The sequence below is a fragment of the Pagrus major genome, chromosome 12 (genome assembly GCF_040436345.1).
Source record: "Pagrus major chromosome 12, Pma_NU_1.0".
In the NCBI taxonomy this organism is placed as follows: domain Eukaryota; kingdom Metazoa; phylum Chordata; class Actinopteri; order Spariformes; family Sparidae; genus Pagrus; species Pagrus major.
This window is the reverse complement of record NC_133226.1, coordinates 14,528,221-14,544,862: the sequence shown is the minus strand read 5'-3', so window position 1 is coordinate 14,544,862 and position 16,642 is coordinate 14,528,221. Positions and strand designations below refer to the sequence as shown.

At 37.4% G+C, this 16,642-nt stretch overlaps 2 protein-coding genes across 3 annotated transcripts in view; one reads left to right on the top strand and one right to left on the bottom strand.

Annotated features, from left to right (window-relative positions):
- The window catches only part of rai14 (retinoic acid induced 14), a 62,435-nt gene that overhangs the window by 6,172 nt on the left and 39,621 nt on the right, over nucleotides 1–16,642 (top strand). Inside the window, exon 1 of one of the 2 annotated variants that reach the window (XM_073478521.1) lies at nucleotides 16,025–16,225. The exons of the other annotated variant lie outside the window; for it this stretch is intronic. The gene's annotated coding sequence lies outside the window, so the exon portion shown is untranslated. Of the gene's footprint in view, nucleotides 1–16,024; nucleotides 16,226–16,642 lie in introns of those variants that run through there. 2 annotated transcript variants of the gene reach the window in all.
- scarb2c (scavenger receptor class B, member 2c) lies at nucleotides 603–12,799 on the bottom strand. Its single transcript, XM_073477701.1, has 12 exons — nucleotides 12,584–12,799; nucleotides 11,292–11,449; nucleotides 9,457–9,601; nucleotides 8,753–8,944; nucleotides 8,507–8,598; nucleotides 7,652–7,771; nucleotides 6,755–6,933; nucleotides 6,541–6,659; nucleotides 4,238–4,311; nucleotides 3,775–3,826; nucleotides 2,468–2,620; nucleotides 603–2,044 (listed from the first exon to the last, which is right to left on the bottom strand). Exons 1-12 carry the CDS (start codon nucleotides 12,704–12,706, stop codon nucleotides 2,006–2,008), a joined length of 1,446 nt encoding a protein of 481 aa, XP_073333802.1. The 5' UTR covers nucleotides 12,707–12,799; the 3' UTR covers nucleotides 603–2,005.

Sequence of the window (16,642 nt, the reverse complement as noted above, 5' to 3'; positions counted from 1 at the left end):
GAGTCACTAAAAAGAGGTAGAATTCTCATGACTAGTCGGCAGTCGTATTGCATTATGGATCATGTAGGCAAGAAGACAATAAGGCAATGGGCAATAAGAATCCATTGAATAAAAAAAAGACACTATCTGCTGTCCTGCATCAACTTTAATTTTTTTTAGTGAGTCTGACGTTCTTACAGAAATGTAAAGCTAAATTAGTCTCCAATACAGCTTTCCTTAAAAAGTGTTAAAAATCAATCATTAACATACAGTATAAAGCAGGTTTGTAGCTTAAGTAAGTCTTTCAAAATACTAGGCTACAGTGCACTGTACAACTACTACTGCTTCACTTACTCATCCGTTGAAATGAACAGGGGTGTGTCTGTGAGGGCGTGTGTGCATTTACTGCAGGCATAATTAGAAAAGTTTCAACACAGACGTTCAGCATCAGGTAATAATGGATTAGTCAGACCTCTCTAAAGGTGTGACCATAATCGTAACGCTATTCCTGCTCTACAGGTAACCTCTATACAAAAAGGAAAAAGCAATGTATGCAATGATGCAGCACTTTAATCAACCATTTTGCAACGTGTGATGGAGGAAATAGGAAATATGAACACACCTTCAGAGAATGTGAGGCAGGTTTATTGGAGTTGTAGTAAATGACAAGACAACGTGCAAATTGTGAGATATATGACCTATTGAGAACATGTAAACAGTGATTACATATTGATTTTTCTTTGTAGTAGTGTAAACACTATTCTTTTTTCATGTGTATATATATATATAAAAAACAAATACAACAGCAATATTGACACAAGATGACCTGTCAGTGATGTTGTCACACAGTGGTTATTTAAACTGCAAATAAATGACACGTTATATTGACATTCTGTTTACTGCTGGGCAGAAAATCAATGACATTTTAAGAACAGGAAAAAAAAAAATTAAATAAAGTCACAATAATTTTATACACGCAGTTTAATAGTGCAGACCATCGACAATAATGGCCAATTCCTAGTGGTGAACAAGAGAAACATACAGCTGATTCATAGAAGGATTTTAGGATAATGTCAGTAGAAAATTACACATTAATGGAAAAGTATTGGAAAAGAGGGGAAAGAAAATATACCTCACACCATCATAAGACACATCAGGCAAAAACCTTCCCTTTATACTGCTGCTGTTGAAGTAATACTATTTGGATGTTATTCCACATTTACAACTGTACTTGCATGCTATGTGATTTACTGGATTTCCACTGAATGTTACAACAATACTTATTTGGGAAAAGGTTCACTAAAAATTCAGAGCTCCAGCCAACCCAACAGACTAGAAGAAAAGTTAAAAAAAAACAACAAAAAAAACATCCAACTCCTCCGTTATTAAAATGACTTGAGAGCCTTTTTCTTGGAGCAAAACATTTTAGGCAACAGGAATTAAATCGTCCTCACATATAGAATCTAAAACTTTGTATAAACTTTCTTCTTTGTGATGTCTCAACACCTTCAGCAGATCGTGCTAAAAAGTGACTATTGGCCCAACTCTAAAAACATACGCTGACAGAATTCCTTCATTACTTTTACAGTTCTGTAGCCATTCATCTTATAAACACACACTCGCACACTCAGCAGCGATACACAAAACAAAAATACTTTCATCAAATAATGGCATTTTTAAAAAATGACTTTTTTTCCACTTAAATTCCTGGAGGTTTGATTAGTTAAGAGCAAACTCTCCAAACAAATGACATTGGATTTGGTAGGAGATTTACATTACTGATTGGAAAGGCGGACGTTAACCCCAACCTTGTAACAAATGACACAAAGAGAGGATACTGCCCTCTTCACTGAGTTTCCTTAAAACCATTAGATTAAAAAAAACAGATTAAAAGGTGAAATTCTGGTTATTGATGAAAAGTGTGACCTGGGAGGTTAATGGGAATAACTGTATTGTATTGAACCATTGAAATTTTGTGTTATACTGCAAAGATGGCAATGCTCCTCCTTTCACATCCTGTTTGGTGCTATGATGAGAGCAGGGGCTGTCGCTCAGCAGCAGTGCTCTGAGAAATGAAACCAGAAACATAAATGTGATTTAAGATAGTGCTGAAAAACTTTAGAAAATAAACCTGTTGTTGACATTTGTATATAAATGTTTAATCTACAATAATACACATTTAACATCAACATTGACCTGGTTAACAGGTAACAAAACCTTGCCACTATCACATTATCTCAAAAACAAATCAACAGAAAATCAAAACAAACTTCTACTAAACAGACAGTCAATTGCCAGAATCTTAATCATTTATTCATAACATTTTTGATAATTGATTAATCTATACAGTAGGCAAGCAAAAAGGGCAAACATCATGCAGTGCACTTACTCAAAATGTGAAGATTTTCTGTTTGCCTGTTTTAATCGCTAATGAAAGATTATCATAAGCTGCAGCTCTAATGGCCACACAAACATATTAATGTCTCACCTCAGGGACTTTCTGTCGACACATCAGGAACATGAAGATTCCTCCCAGAACGATGCCGAGACCAATCAGCATGAATGGAATGTTCACCACCACATTCTGCTCGGTAACAATCGCCTGCAGCTTCGCTGCTGACCCGTCGTCAATGACGACGCTCTGAGAAGATGGCAGGAGAGCGAGATTAGAGGCAGAGATCAGCATAACACAGATACTTCTGCCATTTCATTTGGTATTTCACAACCTCTGAACACCAAATGTTGAAATTCTAACTTCCACTGAATCTATAGCACTGAAATACAGGATTTACTGAAAAACACCTGTCTGAAAGTATGCAGTCTGAGTTAAAATTTTCAATTGATATTTAGTAGTTCATTTTAGGGTTCACAACTTAGATTCTTCAAACTTCAAAGGTTTGCTCAGTTTGGATTAGTGAAATTAATAAAAAAAAAGTGAAGGTGACGATGAAAATCTGGAACATCCGGGCTGCCAAGGATGATTCAGACCACATTATCTCTCTGTCCGATCAGGTTACATTCTGTCAGTCACATGATCCGAGAAAAAGAAGTTAAGATGACCCCGCACACCTACATTTTCTGTCTGAATCTGTCAACTTAGTAATACAACCCACAAAACTTTATATAGATGGCTTTTAAAGTAAAGTATTTCAATACATACACTCAGTGGTACAAAAATGTCCATACTAAGTAGTAGGTAGTGGATGAATTCACAATTGAGCATTCAGTTTCTTAATAATTCAAATCATTATGGCCGTTCTTTGCCTCCATACTTTAAATGTTCTCATAAAAGTGTTAAGGCTCTACTTAAAAATCTGTCAGTGACAAAAAAGACTTATTGTAACCCCTAAGACAGAACAGCAATTAAATCCAAGATGATTTTAACGAAGATTGTAATTTTAAAAAGACAAAAACAAGTAAGGTGCGTATTGAAAAATGAATAATTTAACTAAGTACACTGGCTAGATGATAAAAGGTAGTCCACTTCATTACCAAACCACCGTCTGAGCCAATCCGCAACACATTTATAATAAAAATATAAACATTATAATGGGAGTAGATTGATGTTGAAATTGTGAAACTGAGAAAAGAGTTGACTCATTTCAAAATCATGTTAAAGGTGTCTGTGATGTAATGCATGACACGTAATCAAAGTGTGACCGATGAGTGGACGGACCAAGTGTGATCAAGGTCAGTGAAACTCGTTGCCCTTTGAATGTGGCCTAAATCTGACCAACCAGTGTTCAGTATATGAATAAATGACAAAACTCTGTTTGTGTGGGGGTTTTTTTGTACCTCATTGAGATAAACCACAGGTAAGACGACTGTCCTCACGTCTCCTGTTTGACTGAAAGAAAAATAAAATTAATTACATTGTGTCTCCTGCAATCATAATAATGTATTCTATTGTCCTTATTTGTCCTTATTTGTTCTTATTTGTGATCTGGACATTCGCCTGTAAGTTAATGAACAAAGATTTAGAAACATTCGGACAAATTTTAATTTAGTTGTCCATCTGTTCAGTCTGGATTCAGCTTGACATCGCTGTTTGTTCCATCAAATGTCAAGCTGATGCATAACAAGTGAGCCACGACTGTCCAAAAGTCCAGTTATAACGATGATGGTGGCACAATTGCTTTACAGTTATCTTCCTGGCAACACTTCCTTGGCGTTGGTAGTCATACAGCTATCACAGCTTCATTAATATGGTGACAATGGAGTTTATGACAGAGACGGATGAAAGCAATGAGCCGATTACCTGAAACTGGGGAGTTTCTCGATATAGACGTTGACCTGGAGCCGCTTTGCTGCCTGCAGGATGATTCCTGTTAGCTGCAAAACAGAATTAAACATTAGATGCAGTTCCAAGGACAATATTCCTTCAGCTTGATTGGAAGCATCCCAATGATCAGTTAAGATTTGTGTTTGCCTGCCTCAAAGTATTTAATCAAAATCTAACTTTTCTTTTTAGACATGCTCAAAGTGGTTCCACCCGCTGTGAAACGTCTAATCTTCCTGAAACATGATAGCGACTGATTGAGCACAAAGTTTCTGTAAATTCGGCATGAGTCTAATTGACAAAGCAACAATTATTTGAACAGAATTTAAACTTTTATGGGCAAGTTACCAGCTAGACCATCTAAGAGGAACGCTTATTGGGTGAAAATGATCATGGCAACATTATATAAGTTGATATTTTTTGTTTGAAGGGATATTTCTTCTTCTACTTCTGTGGGATTTACATCAATGTATAACTCGAGATAATTAGTACAAGTTCTTAAAGCAGTGTTTTTATGCTATACATTTGCCATGTTTCTGTCCCTCCAGGAAACTCATTTGCGTCACCTAATGCTACCCCCATGTGGGGCAAACATGCACAAAAAGAATATAACTATCCCAACCAAGGAGAAACGATCAGATTGTAGTGGAAAATTAGGCTCCATCTGTTGGGAAAATCATGGTTTAAGAGAATTGTGTGGAGAATTATATTCACACCTGTCCCTCCTAATTTATGCCTCATTATAGCATGTTCAGCACCAATACTACATGTTGTCGAGCTTACACACGACTGAAAAAGCAGAATTTCTGTTAAGGGATTAATAAAGTATGTTGTCGTCATCTTCCAATGAATTTTCCAACAGAGATGTATCTGCACACTCGCAGCGAGGGTGGTTTGCTTTACCCATGAGGTTAAACAGGGTGACACCTAGAATTTATGACAGAAGTCTCAGGACTTTGATCAATTTTATAATCTCATGTAGTGGCATGGTGAAGGAGGATAAACAGATAAAAACAGTAGCTTGTTTACCGGTTTCAAAGACTAATCTCAGCTCATGATGCTGCCAACTTACATGTTGGTGTTAATGAGGTGTACATGACCGAGTAACAAATGTGTGTGTGTGTCATTGTTGCATACTCGATTAGGGAAATAGACAAAATATCCAAATATTTTTATTAATATTAATATACTGTCCAGTCCTAGACCATAGCAAGAAAAAAAGCAGTTAACCTCTTCATGCACAGCAAGCACCGCATGGCTGCCAAAGGAAGATACCAATCTTAAACACTGAGACTCTGTCATCCAACAGGCTTTAACTTATTTATACTTATTTAACTGTGTTTGTACTCCGTCTGCTTCCTTGCAGCAAATTAGTGTCATAAAAAAGGGGGAAAAAAGGGTTAATCACTACCAGTAATTTATTAGCTCCAACTTTTCCAACTGTACTTTGTTAAAATGTTTTTGAATGTAGTTAAGTGCAAACAGGTGGTGCAAAACACCATCAATGACACATAACTATGCAAAAACATAAAAATGAACACCAAAATTGCACTAAATCCACATCTACATACTAATCTTTTTTTCAGTCTGCTTCTAGTTATCAAGGATTTATAACAGGTTCACAAGATAAGAGCTGTTTGAGCTTATCTTTGGTGACAGCTCCGTTCCGTGTACCTCTGCTGTAAACTTTAACCACTGTTTTAAAAAAAATAGAAGCGCTACCTCATGGATAAACCACTGGCTTATGGGCACAAAGCTGAGGTAGTTCACCACCAAGTGGTAGATGAATGTCACTGCAGGTTTTTATATCAGCTTTCTATGTTGCAACTTAGGTTTCTACATGTAAAATAAGAAATGTTTTGCTAATTGTTACTTCACTTGAATGTTTGACCTTCACTGTGCAGAATAATGTATATGCAGAGTTTGACACCAGAAGGCACTTTATTTTGAGACTTGTTTGTGAGAGTGAGATAAAGTCCTGTGGTGCAGTTTTGGAGAAAATGTAAGAAATGTAATAGTCTACGTTTTGTTATAAACATACAAATGTTTGTGTATGCTGTCAATTGTAGTTCTTTGAAAGAAAATCAGAACTGGCCATAATCTAAATCGGCAGGTCAGACTTTAAAATTGAAATCGGCCAAGAAAATTGCTACCTGTGCACCTCTACACCTTAAGTTAACTTTTTAAAAGGAACAAACATACACAAATTATATTATTAGTATTTTATATGTTGTAAAACATGTCTGGAGGGGATCTTTAAGAACTGAAGTTGAAATTCCTACCGGATTGATATCAATCGTAGTCTGGTGCTGCTCCTTCTTCGGGCTCATCCCAAATACACCTTGAACATATTTCTCATCTGCCTGGTAGAAGTGTGGTGAGGACATTATGATGGGAGCTCCTAAACACACAAAGGATTCAGTTGAAATAAAAAGATCTAAGACTCGGTTCACTTTCTGAGGAACATGCTGACCGCCTGCTTCATGCACTTCCCACCTTGTTTACATCCGCTGACATTCAGCACGCCAGAGCCCAAGCAGTTTCCTGCAGGGACACAGAAGCCTGCATTGGCCGGGTTCACGGTCATATTGGCAAACACCTCACTCGGGGGACTGAAGCGATACCCAGGGATCCCCTTCACGTTCACATCCTCCTCATACAGAGCGTACAGAGACCTTGGAAACAGAGCCAGATGCTGGTTAATCTTTGCAGGCACAAATACATTCTGCAACAAAAGAGGGAATTCTGTGGTAAGCTGATTTACAGAAAACTTGCACGGTACAAACAGGTTTTACATGAAAAGGTTGAACCAGTCTTTGACATGTTACTGCCTCATAAACCTCGTCTGTCTGGTCACAACCTCAGTCAGCAGTTAGTTGACCTGCATATGCTGCACTCTCAGTTCTGATGTATGGACAGTCGAAGAGAGCTGATATCAGTTGTTTTAAGCATCAGTAAATAGGAGAAGGGGTAAACTAACTGTGACCTCATTCAAGAGGCTGACTCTGACCGGCTGTGCAACCATCCAGCCTAAAATGGTATCTCTAATCCAATTTCCAGACATGAATAATGCTGAGGGAAAGGCTTAGGAAGACATTCTTAGGATTAGTGAGGGGAAAGCCTTTTCACTGGCCAACTGAAGATAAGACCAAAAGAAGAATGACTCAGCAAAAGACAAAGCAGAAACCCCTAACTGATATCAATTTCAAATTACCTCGAACTGGAGATGCTTTATGATGCACAGGACTGTTTCTAGGGCTGCACAATATGGTACAAAAACAATCATATTGCAACTATTTTGATCTTGATTTGGTTGAAGCCCTACTACAAGTGTGGACATAACTACTCTTCCAACAGCATGCTCCTTAGCTGTCTGTGAAACAGTCTACTCACCTGCACAGGTCAGAGGAGAACATGTAGAGCGTCTCATTCTTAGCGATGACTGAATGGAAAAAAGCACCATTGGTTCCATTGATCATATTGCACTCATCAGACGACCACCAATCCAGCGAGCTGCATCAATACAGACAAAAAACAATATTATTCATGTTTCTGTATTTTATCAGTTTGTCATTTATGTATTTACAAATCCAAAAGTTCTCTTGTCAGTTTGTTTGAAGGACAACAAACCAAAAAGTAGGGTTTTTTAAAATGTTTTACATAGTGCAGCAGAACAAGATTGAAAATGTTTGTAGGTCATAAAAAGCTTGGCTTAAGCTGCTTTTGCTGTACAGCAGTCCTTTGTGTGTTAAAGGAATAGTTTGGCATTTTGCTAAGCCAACTGACTCCTGGCTGCAGCTTCAAAATTCCAGACAGATATGAGGGTGGTATCGACTTCTCATCCAAATCTCTACAAGAAAGCAAATATGTGTATTTTCCAAAATATTAAACTACTTCTTAAAGTGCTGTGTTAGCTCGTTAGCAAGACTAGTATTGAGGATCATTGTTATAGCTTACTGACAGGGGACTCTGAAACAACTAGGAGACAAAGATGAAAGAAAATCTCATCAATTAACATCAGTGTGGCTTTTTGATATGAAGAGCTATGATTAAAGCCACGGGTACAGTGTCTTATCAGCAGGATGAAACAGGCCTTGATCATTTTCCTGTCTGCGACTGATGCAATCACGCATTATCCAACTCTCGCCAATTCAAATTGGATGACCTCACTTATAAGATTTACAGAGCTGGAGATAATTTTCATTCAGTCATTGTTGTGTTTTGCTGCAGATGAGTGGAGACACTTACCTTTGACTGTTCCACGTATCCACTCTAGCAAAGTCTTTGTAGTTTTCCTGTCCAGTGAGGAATACATATTCCCCGTCATTGGAGGCGTTGCTCTGCAAGAGAAAAAAAAAGGAATATTTTCATCAAACATCTCTCAGATAATTTTCTGCACACTACTCTGATATCTTTGGCACCTTTTTTTTATGAATAACCACATTCATGTTTGTACGAAGTATTCAATAATGTATTCATATGCTTAGATGAGACCTTATAGAAGAGTCCAAAGACATCATCCAGGTCAGGTTGTACAATTCTGAGAGCTTTGAGCAGGCCGTCTTCATATCCCCACAGCAGCTCTCCCACTGTGTGGGTGACAAACAGGCCTTGGTCTGTGCCCGACATGTAGGAGGAGATCAAATTGGCCGCAAAGGCGCTGTCCTTGAATCTCTCCATCACCGTCTACCAGGGGGAAGAAATGAAGGGATCTTGTTAAACACTACTCCTTATGTAAAGAAATTGCATAAGTTCCATAAAGAAGACCATGTTATAGAATGAATCATTTACTTAAGTAGCATGTAAAAGAAACCTATAGGACAGTCCACATTACAGCAGGCATATGATCAATCTCATTGCTGCAATACATAATTTACTGACATATTTTTGTAACAGCAGACGGAAATTACATCGAACTAAGATTATATTAAGAAAATATTAAGATTATTTATAAAATGACATTATTAGATAGAACATCAAGATAAGATTAATTACATTTAAGTTAAAGTTAACACAGGAGGCATATAAATCTATTGAACTTTGATATCGTCCCTAAAAAATGTTTCTAAATACTAAGAAATATTAATATAATGCAACGTCCATGTTTCCTGCTCAATGGAATATATATATATATATATTTTTTTTTTAATGAAAATAATATTACTGTAATTATGTATTAAGAGATGTCTGTGGCTCACCATAGCAGGGATGTTGACTGTCCTGATGAGGTCACTCTCTGGACCTCGGGACATGTTAGGCTGGAATATGTAGGTCTTAGTGTTGACAGCTGATACTTTAGTACCATTGTCCTGGAAATTCACTTGCTCCATAGGCCGGTACTCTCTGTGCAGAACAAAAACAACTGGGTTAAGGTTGAAGGACGTTAACTGTTGATAGATCCTTGTTACAAAAAAAAATGTAATTTTGTAAGTGTGTTCAAGAAATCTTTTTTTTCTAGACTCTCAAAGGCCCATGTGCAATATTAATGAAAAATACTTACAATAATACAACACGTTAAAGTAGGAAAATAATATTTTTCCCATCATGTAAATGTACAAGTACCTCTGACGGCCAAGAAAGGCTATTGTCAAATGAAGTGTCATATATTTGGCTTAGAAGTAGCAGAATGAAGAGGTTTCCTTTAAACGTATTTCTGTTCCTGACTCAATTTCACATGACTGATCTTTGCAGTTGTTGAGCAATGGGGACAGCCGCTGCGATGCACTCACTGACAATCCATAAAAATAAAACACTTCCCAAAAAAAGGAGAATTTCAGACTGTTTTAGCTTCATATCATAGTCGTGTAACTTAAAATATAAAAATGTGAAAGTGTAAATTGGGAACTGAGTTTAACTGATCAGAGATTCAGAACAGAGCATTCTGTCTCACTTCCAGTATGTTACAAAGTTCACTACAAGAAAAAAAAAACCCCAAAGCTGAGGTTACAGAATAAGAGAACTAAAAGTATGTGAATGATATAACAAAGGAAGTATTTCAAGTTATAGTTTGGAAAATGAAACTGTTGAGCTACCATTATGCCAAAGAGCTGCTCTTCGTTGCAGTAAACTGATTTTTACATCTCAGTGATGCAATTCTTTTTTCTCATAAGACAAACTGGCAGCTGTACAAAGCTGTTGTGTCTGTCAGTGCTGACAGTAAATGAAGCAAACAAGCTGCCTGAAGCTAGCCAGAAACAGGACTGCACTGTTGTGTCTCTGCAAGCTGTCACTGGCACTTCTAAAAAGATAATCATTTAGTAATGGCAGAAACACGTGGTTTTAAGGTTGTTTTTAAAAACAAAATGGATTCAATTTGGTCCTTTATTTACAGTAGCTACTTTGTGGTACTAAAAAGGGCAGCAAAATGCATCAACAAAGCATCTGAGTGAAGCCTGGACGAAATCATTTTCAAAATAAATGCACAGTCAAACATATTTCAGACCTCTATCAATTCCGTTTGTGAATCTACATTTTTTGTGGTAAACTTTGTTGCTGTAATCTCTTTACAGGGAATGAACATTATTCTTTCAAATCAACAATATCATTTAAAATGAATTATTTAAAAAATCTTTATAGATAACTGACACATGTGGACTAAAAGGTTTATTCTTTATCAATCAAAACATTTTGTATTATACTGTATAATATATTGCTTGTGCATGTTGTGCCCTGAGTATCTTTAGGTCCCTCATTTCTTTCCTCTTTGTGTTTCAGTTAATCTAATCATCAGCTTTTTGGCACCTTTTCTACCATGAGGGACAACAGACCTTGATTACATTTCATGAGATGTAAATGTGTATGGACAATACGTTTGGCTTTCTTTGTACTCAACCCAAAAATAGCAGTGCAACTGTATGCAAATTCAATTTTCGGTTTGTTTTCATTCATGTGTGTATAATCTAGAGGGAGGCATCATGAATGCAACTACTTTTTCTGTGTGACTGGTTTTTATTGTGAGATATGCACTTCTGTCTTATATATAGATAGACAGTGTAGAAGTAAAAGTGTAGTAGTTCTCCGATTTTTCTCTCACCTGTATGTATAGGGTCCAATCTCCACGACTGCAGGCCTGTCCCCATCCAGCACCTCCATGGGATTGGTCAGATTAAAGAAGTAAAACTGCATGTAGATGGGGGCTGGTGGATTCTCCCAGGCCTCAAACGCCATAGTTCCATTTTTCAAAACTACTTCCTATGGGGGACAAAGGGCAGTGGGTTAATACTCCTGCACAGTTTAAGAAGAATAGTCTGCTGCTGACTAAGCTGTCCTCACATCATATGACAACTAAACCGCCTCTCTGTAAACCTCATGCACATGAGCACATCACCATATCTGTCTTTTATTACACATTAAAGTAGGCCGATGGGGAGAGATTAACCAATCACAAAGCAGAAGTAGACTAAAATAACTGAAAGCTTGAAAAAACAAAAAACAGAGTGTATCATAGTTCATCATGCCAATGCTACTAACATACAAAACAAAAGGTGCACTGTGTAGTTTCGGGTAAGAATTTTTTATTTTCACTGACTGTTTTTTAAACTAAATTAACAAATGATCATCATTTTCATGACTGAACAAACTGAATAAACAAACTGACCTTAAAAGGACAACACAGTTTCATACTGGTTTACTTTGTTTATATTTGGCGGACCCTGCCACATTTCTAGCTTCAAACATTGTTCTGGGGACCTTATTTTCCTCTGAGAACAGCTTGTTTATTCTGTTATGGAAAAAGAAAATATTTCTGGGTTTGTAGTATTACCTCATTAATATTGTAAATATTAGAATTCTTGAATTTGAATTACTTCTCCAAACTACACAGTGCTCCTTGAAAATATTTACACTAACATATTACATCCTCACACAGTTAAAACATGCTCAACTAAAAAAACAGTTGGTAGGAAACTGAACTGTACATATTACAGTATATCTTCACTGTACATATTCTCACATTCATGTGTGTCATTTGGGTGTGTCCCTCCAATGGTCTATTGTGCCTGAGCAACCATACTTTCAACAATTAGCACCAACACTGTTGTTGGGCATTACAGAGTGTCTACAGGCAGCTAACACATCATGTTTAACTATGGGAGTCGTTTCAAATGAGCATACATTCCTAAATGTGACTCAGTGGCAAAACATGCAAGTTAGCTAGAGACCTAAAGTTGGCGACATTTTAATAATAAAACTCAGTGGTTGAATCGTTACACGGCAGACTGTCTCTGGTTTTTTGTCAAGTCAAGCTAGCTAACGTTAGCTGTCAACAAAATGTCTAAAGTTAGCTTGACGCCAGTTATAAAACGTTAGCCTAAATAATAGGCTTACCTTCTTAACCACCGTCTGAACAATGTGTGGAAACACGTCCGACAAGACCAAAACAATACCCGAAATCAAAATTAGTATAGAAAAAACTCCGATGGTGTAAATGCAGCATGATTTCAGTAGCATGGTGAAGCAGCAGGCTGTTATCGAACAGTAGTAGCCTGAGATGACATTAGCTTCAGTGAATGTGGGCTGTGTTTGTTTTGATGGCCCAGCAAAGTGCTCGGTGGAGCAAAGACACACATCAAGAACGAAACCTATCCCTTCTACCACTTCCGCTTTCTTCGACAGTCGACGGCTTCCTGAAGCATTCAACTGTGACGAATGCTCTACAGAGCCTTAATTAGAATAGCCAAATTAATGCAAACTCTTGTTTACAAAGTGAAAAGTGATAGTGCTCCAGAAATCCAGTTAAAGGCGGATAAAATTATGTTTTTCCACATTATTTGGTTGTTGAAGCCCGACTCCAGGGGACATATCTATTTTGCACATGAAGACTCTTTGATTTGAATCACATGACAGTTACGTCATCATCAGTGAAACCTCAGTTTTTGTGGCCCATTTTGTTTCAAAAGTAGGCCATAAGCCATTGATATTAATATTACAATATGTTATATAAAGCAAAACTATAATGTTTATATCATATTATAATATATCTTAAATTGTAAATATTACATTTGAGTTTTCATACGTGGCAATTTAATACAGTTAAACAGTTTCAATGTCAGCCATGTCGAAACTCGGGTCCAACTTGGGTTATCTGAGTGTAAACAAAACCAGGAGGTTTTATTGCACCATTGTTTTAGTGTCCTTAAAACATGATAACAAAAAGATTCTTCTGCTGTGCATTGTGATGTAAGTTCAAGGCTGGATTACCCAACCAACAAAGTGGCCCACAAAGTCCCCCCTTAGACAGAATATTTTATTCATTTAAAAAATTATCATAAATGGGTGCCAATTGAGGCCCACAACTCATATTTCCCTCTAAAAGATAAATCCACTAATGTCTCAGTCTACTTTTAATTTTACACACAAATACCTTACTTTCCTTTCCCAGTTTTGTCCAACCTCTCCATACCTACAATAAATCCAATCATTTTCAGTGCCCAAATGCCCGTGGGCAATGAAATCAGTTTCCTTGTATAATTTCTTGGCCAAGCGACTAATTTTTCTGTTACCTATCATTCAGGTCATTCCAGTGTTACAGGCATTCTTACCTGAAGGGTGGTGACAGAATGGAGATCAAAAGACAGAACCATCAGTCCTTTAATAACATAGAAACCACCTGGAATGACATATTTTGTTCAGTCAACTACATTGTAATAAGTGCGTGTGTGAATGCATTCAGTGCATGTTTACAACATAACCAGGTGTGTACACAAGTTCAATATTTTCTCACATATTTACACAAATAGTCCATGTATTTATGGTTTATATGAGACATTTGTGTTGAGAGAGAATTCAGCTTCTCTTAGAAAACACATTTGTTGCCTTTACTATTAAATGGCCTTTTTTTATACTACAGAGCAACAATTTAAGTGAATAGCTTGTCCACTAGGTGTCACTGTCTTGACATTTACTGAGACTTCATGTCACTACCTACATCATTTGCTGGTCCATAAAGTGGACTCATTGTACTTGTTGAGTCAAAATTTTATACAAAAGTTGACACACCTTGGCTAAGCAGACTAACCTATGAGCAGGCATTTGTGTCATACTCTCTCTTGTTCTCTCTCGTTTCCTTTTCTCTGATTATAAACACAGATATTGCATAATTTCAATGATAATGTTCGTACTTGTTTAGGAAATATTTGCCAGGAGAATCTGAACAAACTACTGTGGATTTAATGATTCTTTACTGAAACGAGTAAAAACAAGTGGTTGCCTTGTTCAACAAACATTGGCTGTAAGTTAAAAACACCAAACATTTGCTTTGAATGACTCTAGTTGGTCATGACAGATACACAGACAATGAGGTAGCCTCAGTTGCATTATCTCAACAGATAGCATCAACATTACAGCCTCACTGCTCAGACATGTTCTTACCTGCATTAATAAATTTCACTGCAGTGCTGTTGCGACACAGGCCCAGATCATTGACATGACTTGTCTGACTGGCAGTCCCTCAATCTTGAGAATACATGCTGATTTTACACATGAAGAGCAGAGCATTACCACAGCCTGAAAACACAGCTGAATAGAGTCTTCTGTGGATCTGGAGGAGGTTTGTCAAGTCTGAGATGCATTATAAAAAATATTATTTATTTAATAATATAATTATTTTGACCATTATCAATATCTGTCTTTTGCCAGGAGTTTTGGAGGAAGAATTCAGATTCCTTACTGAAATAGAAGTACTAATATTACACTAGTCCTTTATTGAAAATGTTACTTGACTAAAAGTATGTAAAATAATCAAGAAAATGCAGCTACTTAAGGTATTGGAACTGAAAGTTCTTCAGTCAATGGCTCCTGCAGTTATATATTAAATCAGATATTACGTATTAATATAAAAGCAGCATTTTGCGGTTGTAGTTGGTTGGGGTGGAGTTCATTTTGAACTATTTTGTGCAGGACTTCAAGTAATTATTATTTTGATTTTGGATGAATCTGCTGATTTTTTTTCTCCGTTAATCAACTGGTTTGTAAAAATTGTGAGAATTGTTAAAAAATACTGTTAAATTTAGGCAACCTGGAGTCCAAAGTGACACCTTCACAGTGCTTGTTCTGTCCAACCAATAGTCCAAACCTCATATAGTAGAAAGTGGTGAGGAAACAAAATACTAAAGTAAGTAAGTAAAGTACAAGTACCTCAAATTTGTACTTAAGTAAATGTAGCCTACTTAGTTAAATTCCACCACTTCTCGGTAATCCCCCAACTTTATGTGGGTGCAATAGGCTACTTATATGTTGGAATATACCTTTTACATATATTGACTGATTTATTAGTTTTAATTAAAAACACATTAAATGGTTTGAAACATGTCATTGTTACATTGGAGCTCCCTCTGCATGGAAGTTTGTTCAAAGCTAGCCATTTTCAAGGGGGTTGGGGGGGGGCATTCATTGAGTTCAGGGGTCTGAGCAAAAATACGAAACATTTTACACTGTGGTGAGAAAGTTATGCGATTAAAAGAGTTTTAATATGCTCTAATTTGTTATATTCTAGCTGTGTTAGCGTGTGTTTTTTTGAGAGAAACAGCCCTTTAAGCAGAACATGAATGGGGCACAATGGAGAACACAAGAGGGCTCGCTCGCCGCGGTCACGAGAGCGCTGGGAGAGGAGTGACGTCACTTTCCTAAACCGGGCAGCAGGGAGAGAGAGAGAGAGAGAGAGAGAGAGGGAGAGAGAGAGAGAGAGAGGGAGAGGGAGAGAGGGAGAAAGAGAGAGAGAGAGAGAGAGAGAGAGAGAGAGAGGGGCAGGCAGGAGTCCGTGAACAACTTTTAATGTATGCGGGCCGAGCCGGGCCAGTGAGTAGCTCGCAGGGACGCACTGTTTTCCCCTCCTTTATGCATCCTCCTGCTCGACTTAGCTCAACAACGGCTCGTTGTTTTCTCACCGGTTCGGTAGCTAATCTGTTTTTGGCACAAAACGCCGTTGTGTGTCAGTTTCTTTTCCTCCTGCGACTCCCAGCACAGAGCCGGGTAAGTGTGTCCAGTCATTTCATATCATGTTAGCAGTTGTTGGTCACGAAGTGATGGCTGGTCATTTTTTATTTTTTTTAATTTTTTTACAAAAGCCTCATAACTAAACTAAACTGTTTGTGAGTCTCAACGGCAGCTCCAGATCTGATGTGCCGCTCAAGTGTTTGGTGTACAATGACAGACGGCGCGCATTTGATGCTTTTTGTGCTAAACGAGTCGCAGCTTTATTCATGTTTGTAGCTGTAGCTCTCATTGTTTGAGGAGCGGTATGCAAATGTACACAGGTAACTACTTGATAAACCCAGCTCCGAACTGTTTGTTGTAACACTGGACTTCATGTGTGCTCTAATAGAAAGTTTGACAATGGACTCAGTAGTAAAGTTAGCTTACTTGTGTGATGAATCTGTTCCAGATATC

Excerpts from the sequence above, each read along its gene's own strand:
- scarb2c (XM_073477701.1), bottom strand. The coding sequence starts at position 12,706 with ATGCTACTGAAATCATGCTGCATTTACACCATCGGAGTTTTTTCTATA. Across the intron at positions 8,945-9,456 it reads CAGTCAACATCCCTGCTATG|ACGGTGATGGAGAGATTCAA; the intron begins GTGAGCCACAGA and ends TCCCCCTGGTAG. Across the intron at positions 8,599-8,752 it reads TCTTTGGACTCTTCTATAAG|AGCAACGCCTCCAATGACGG; the intron begins GTCTCATCTAAG and ends TTTCTCTTGCAG.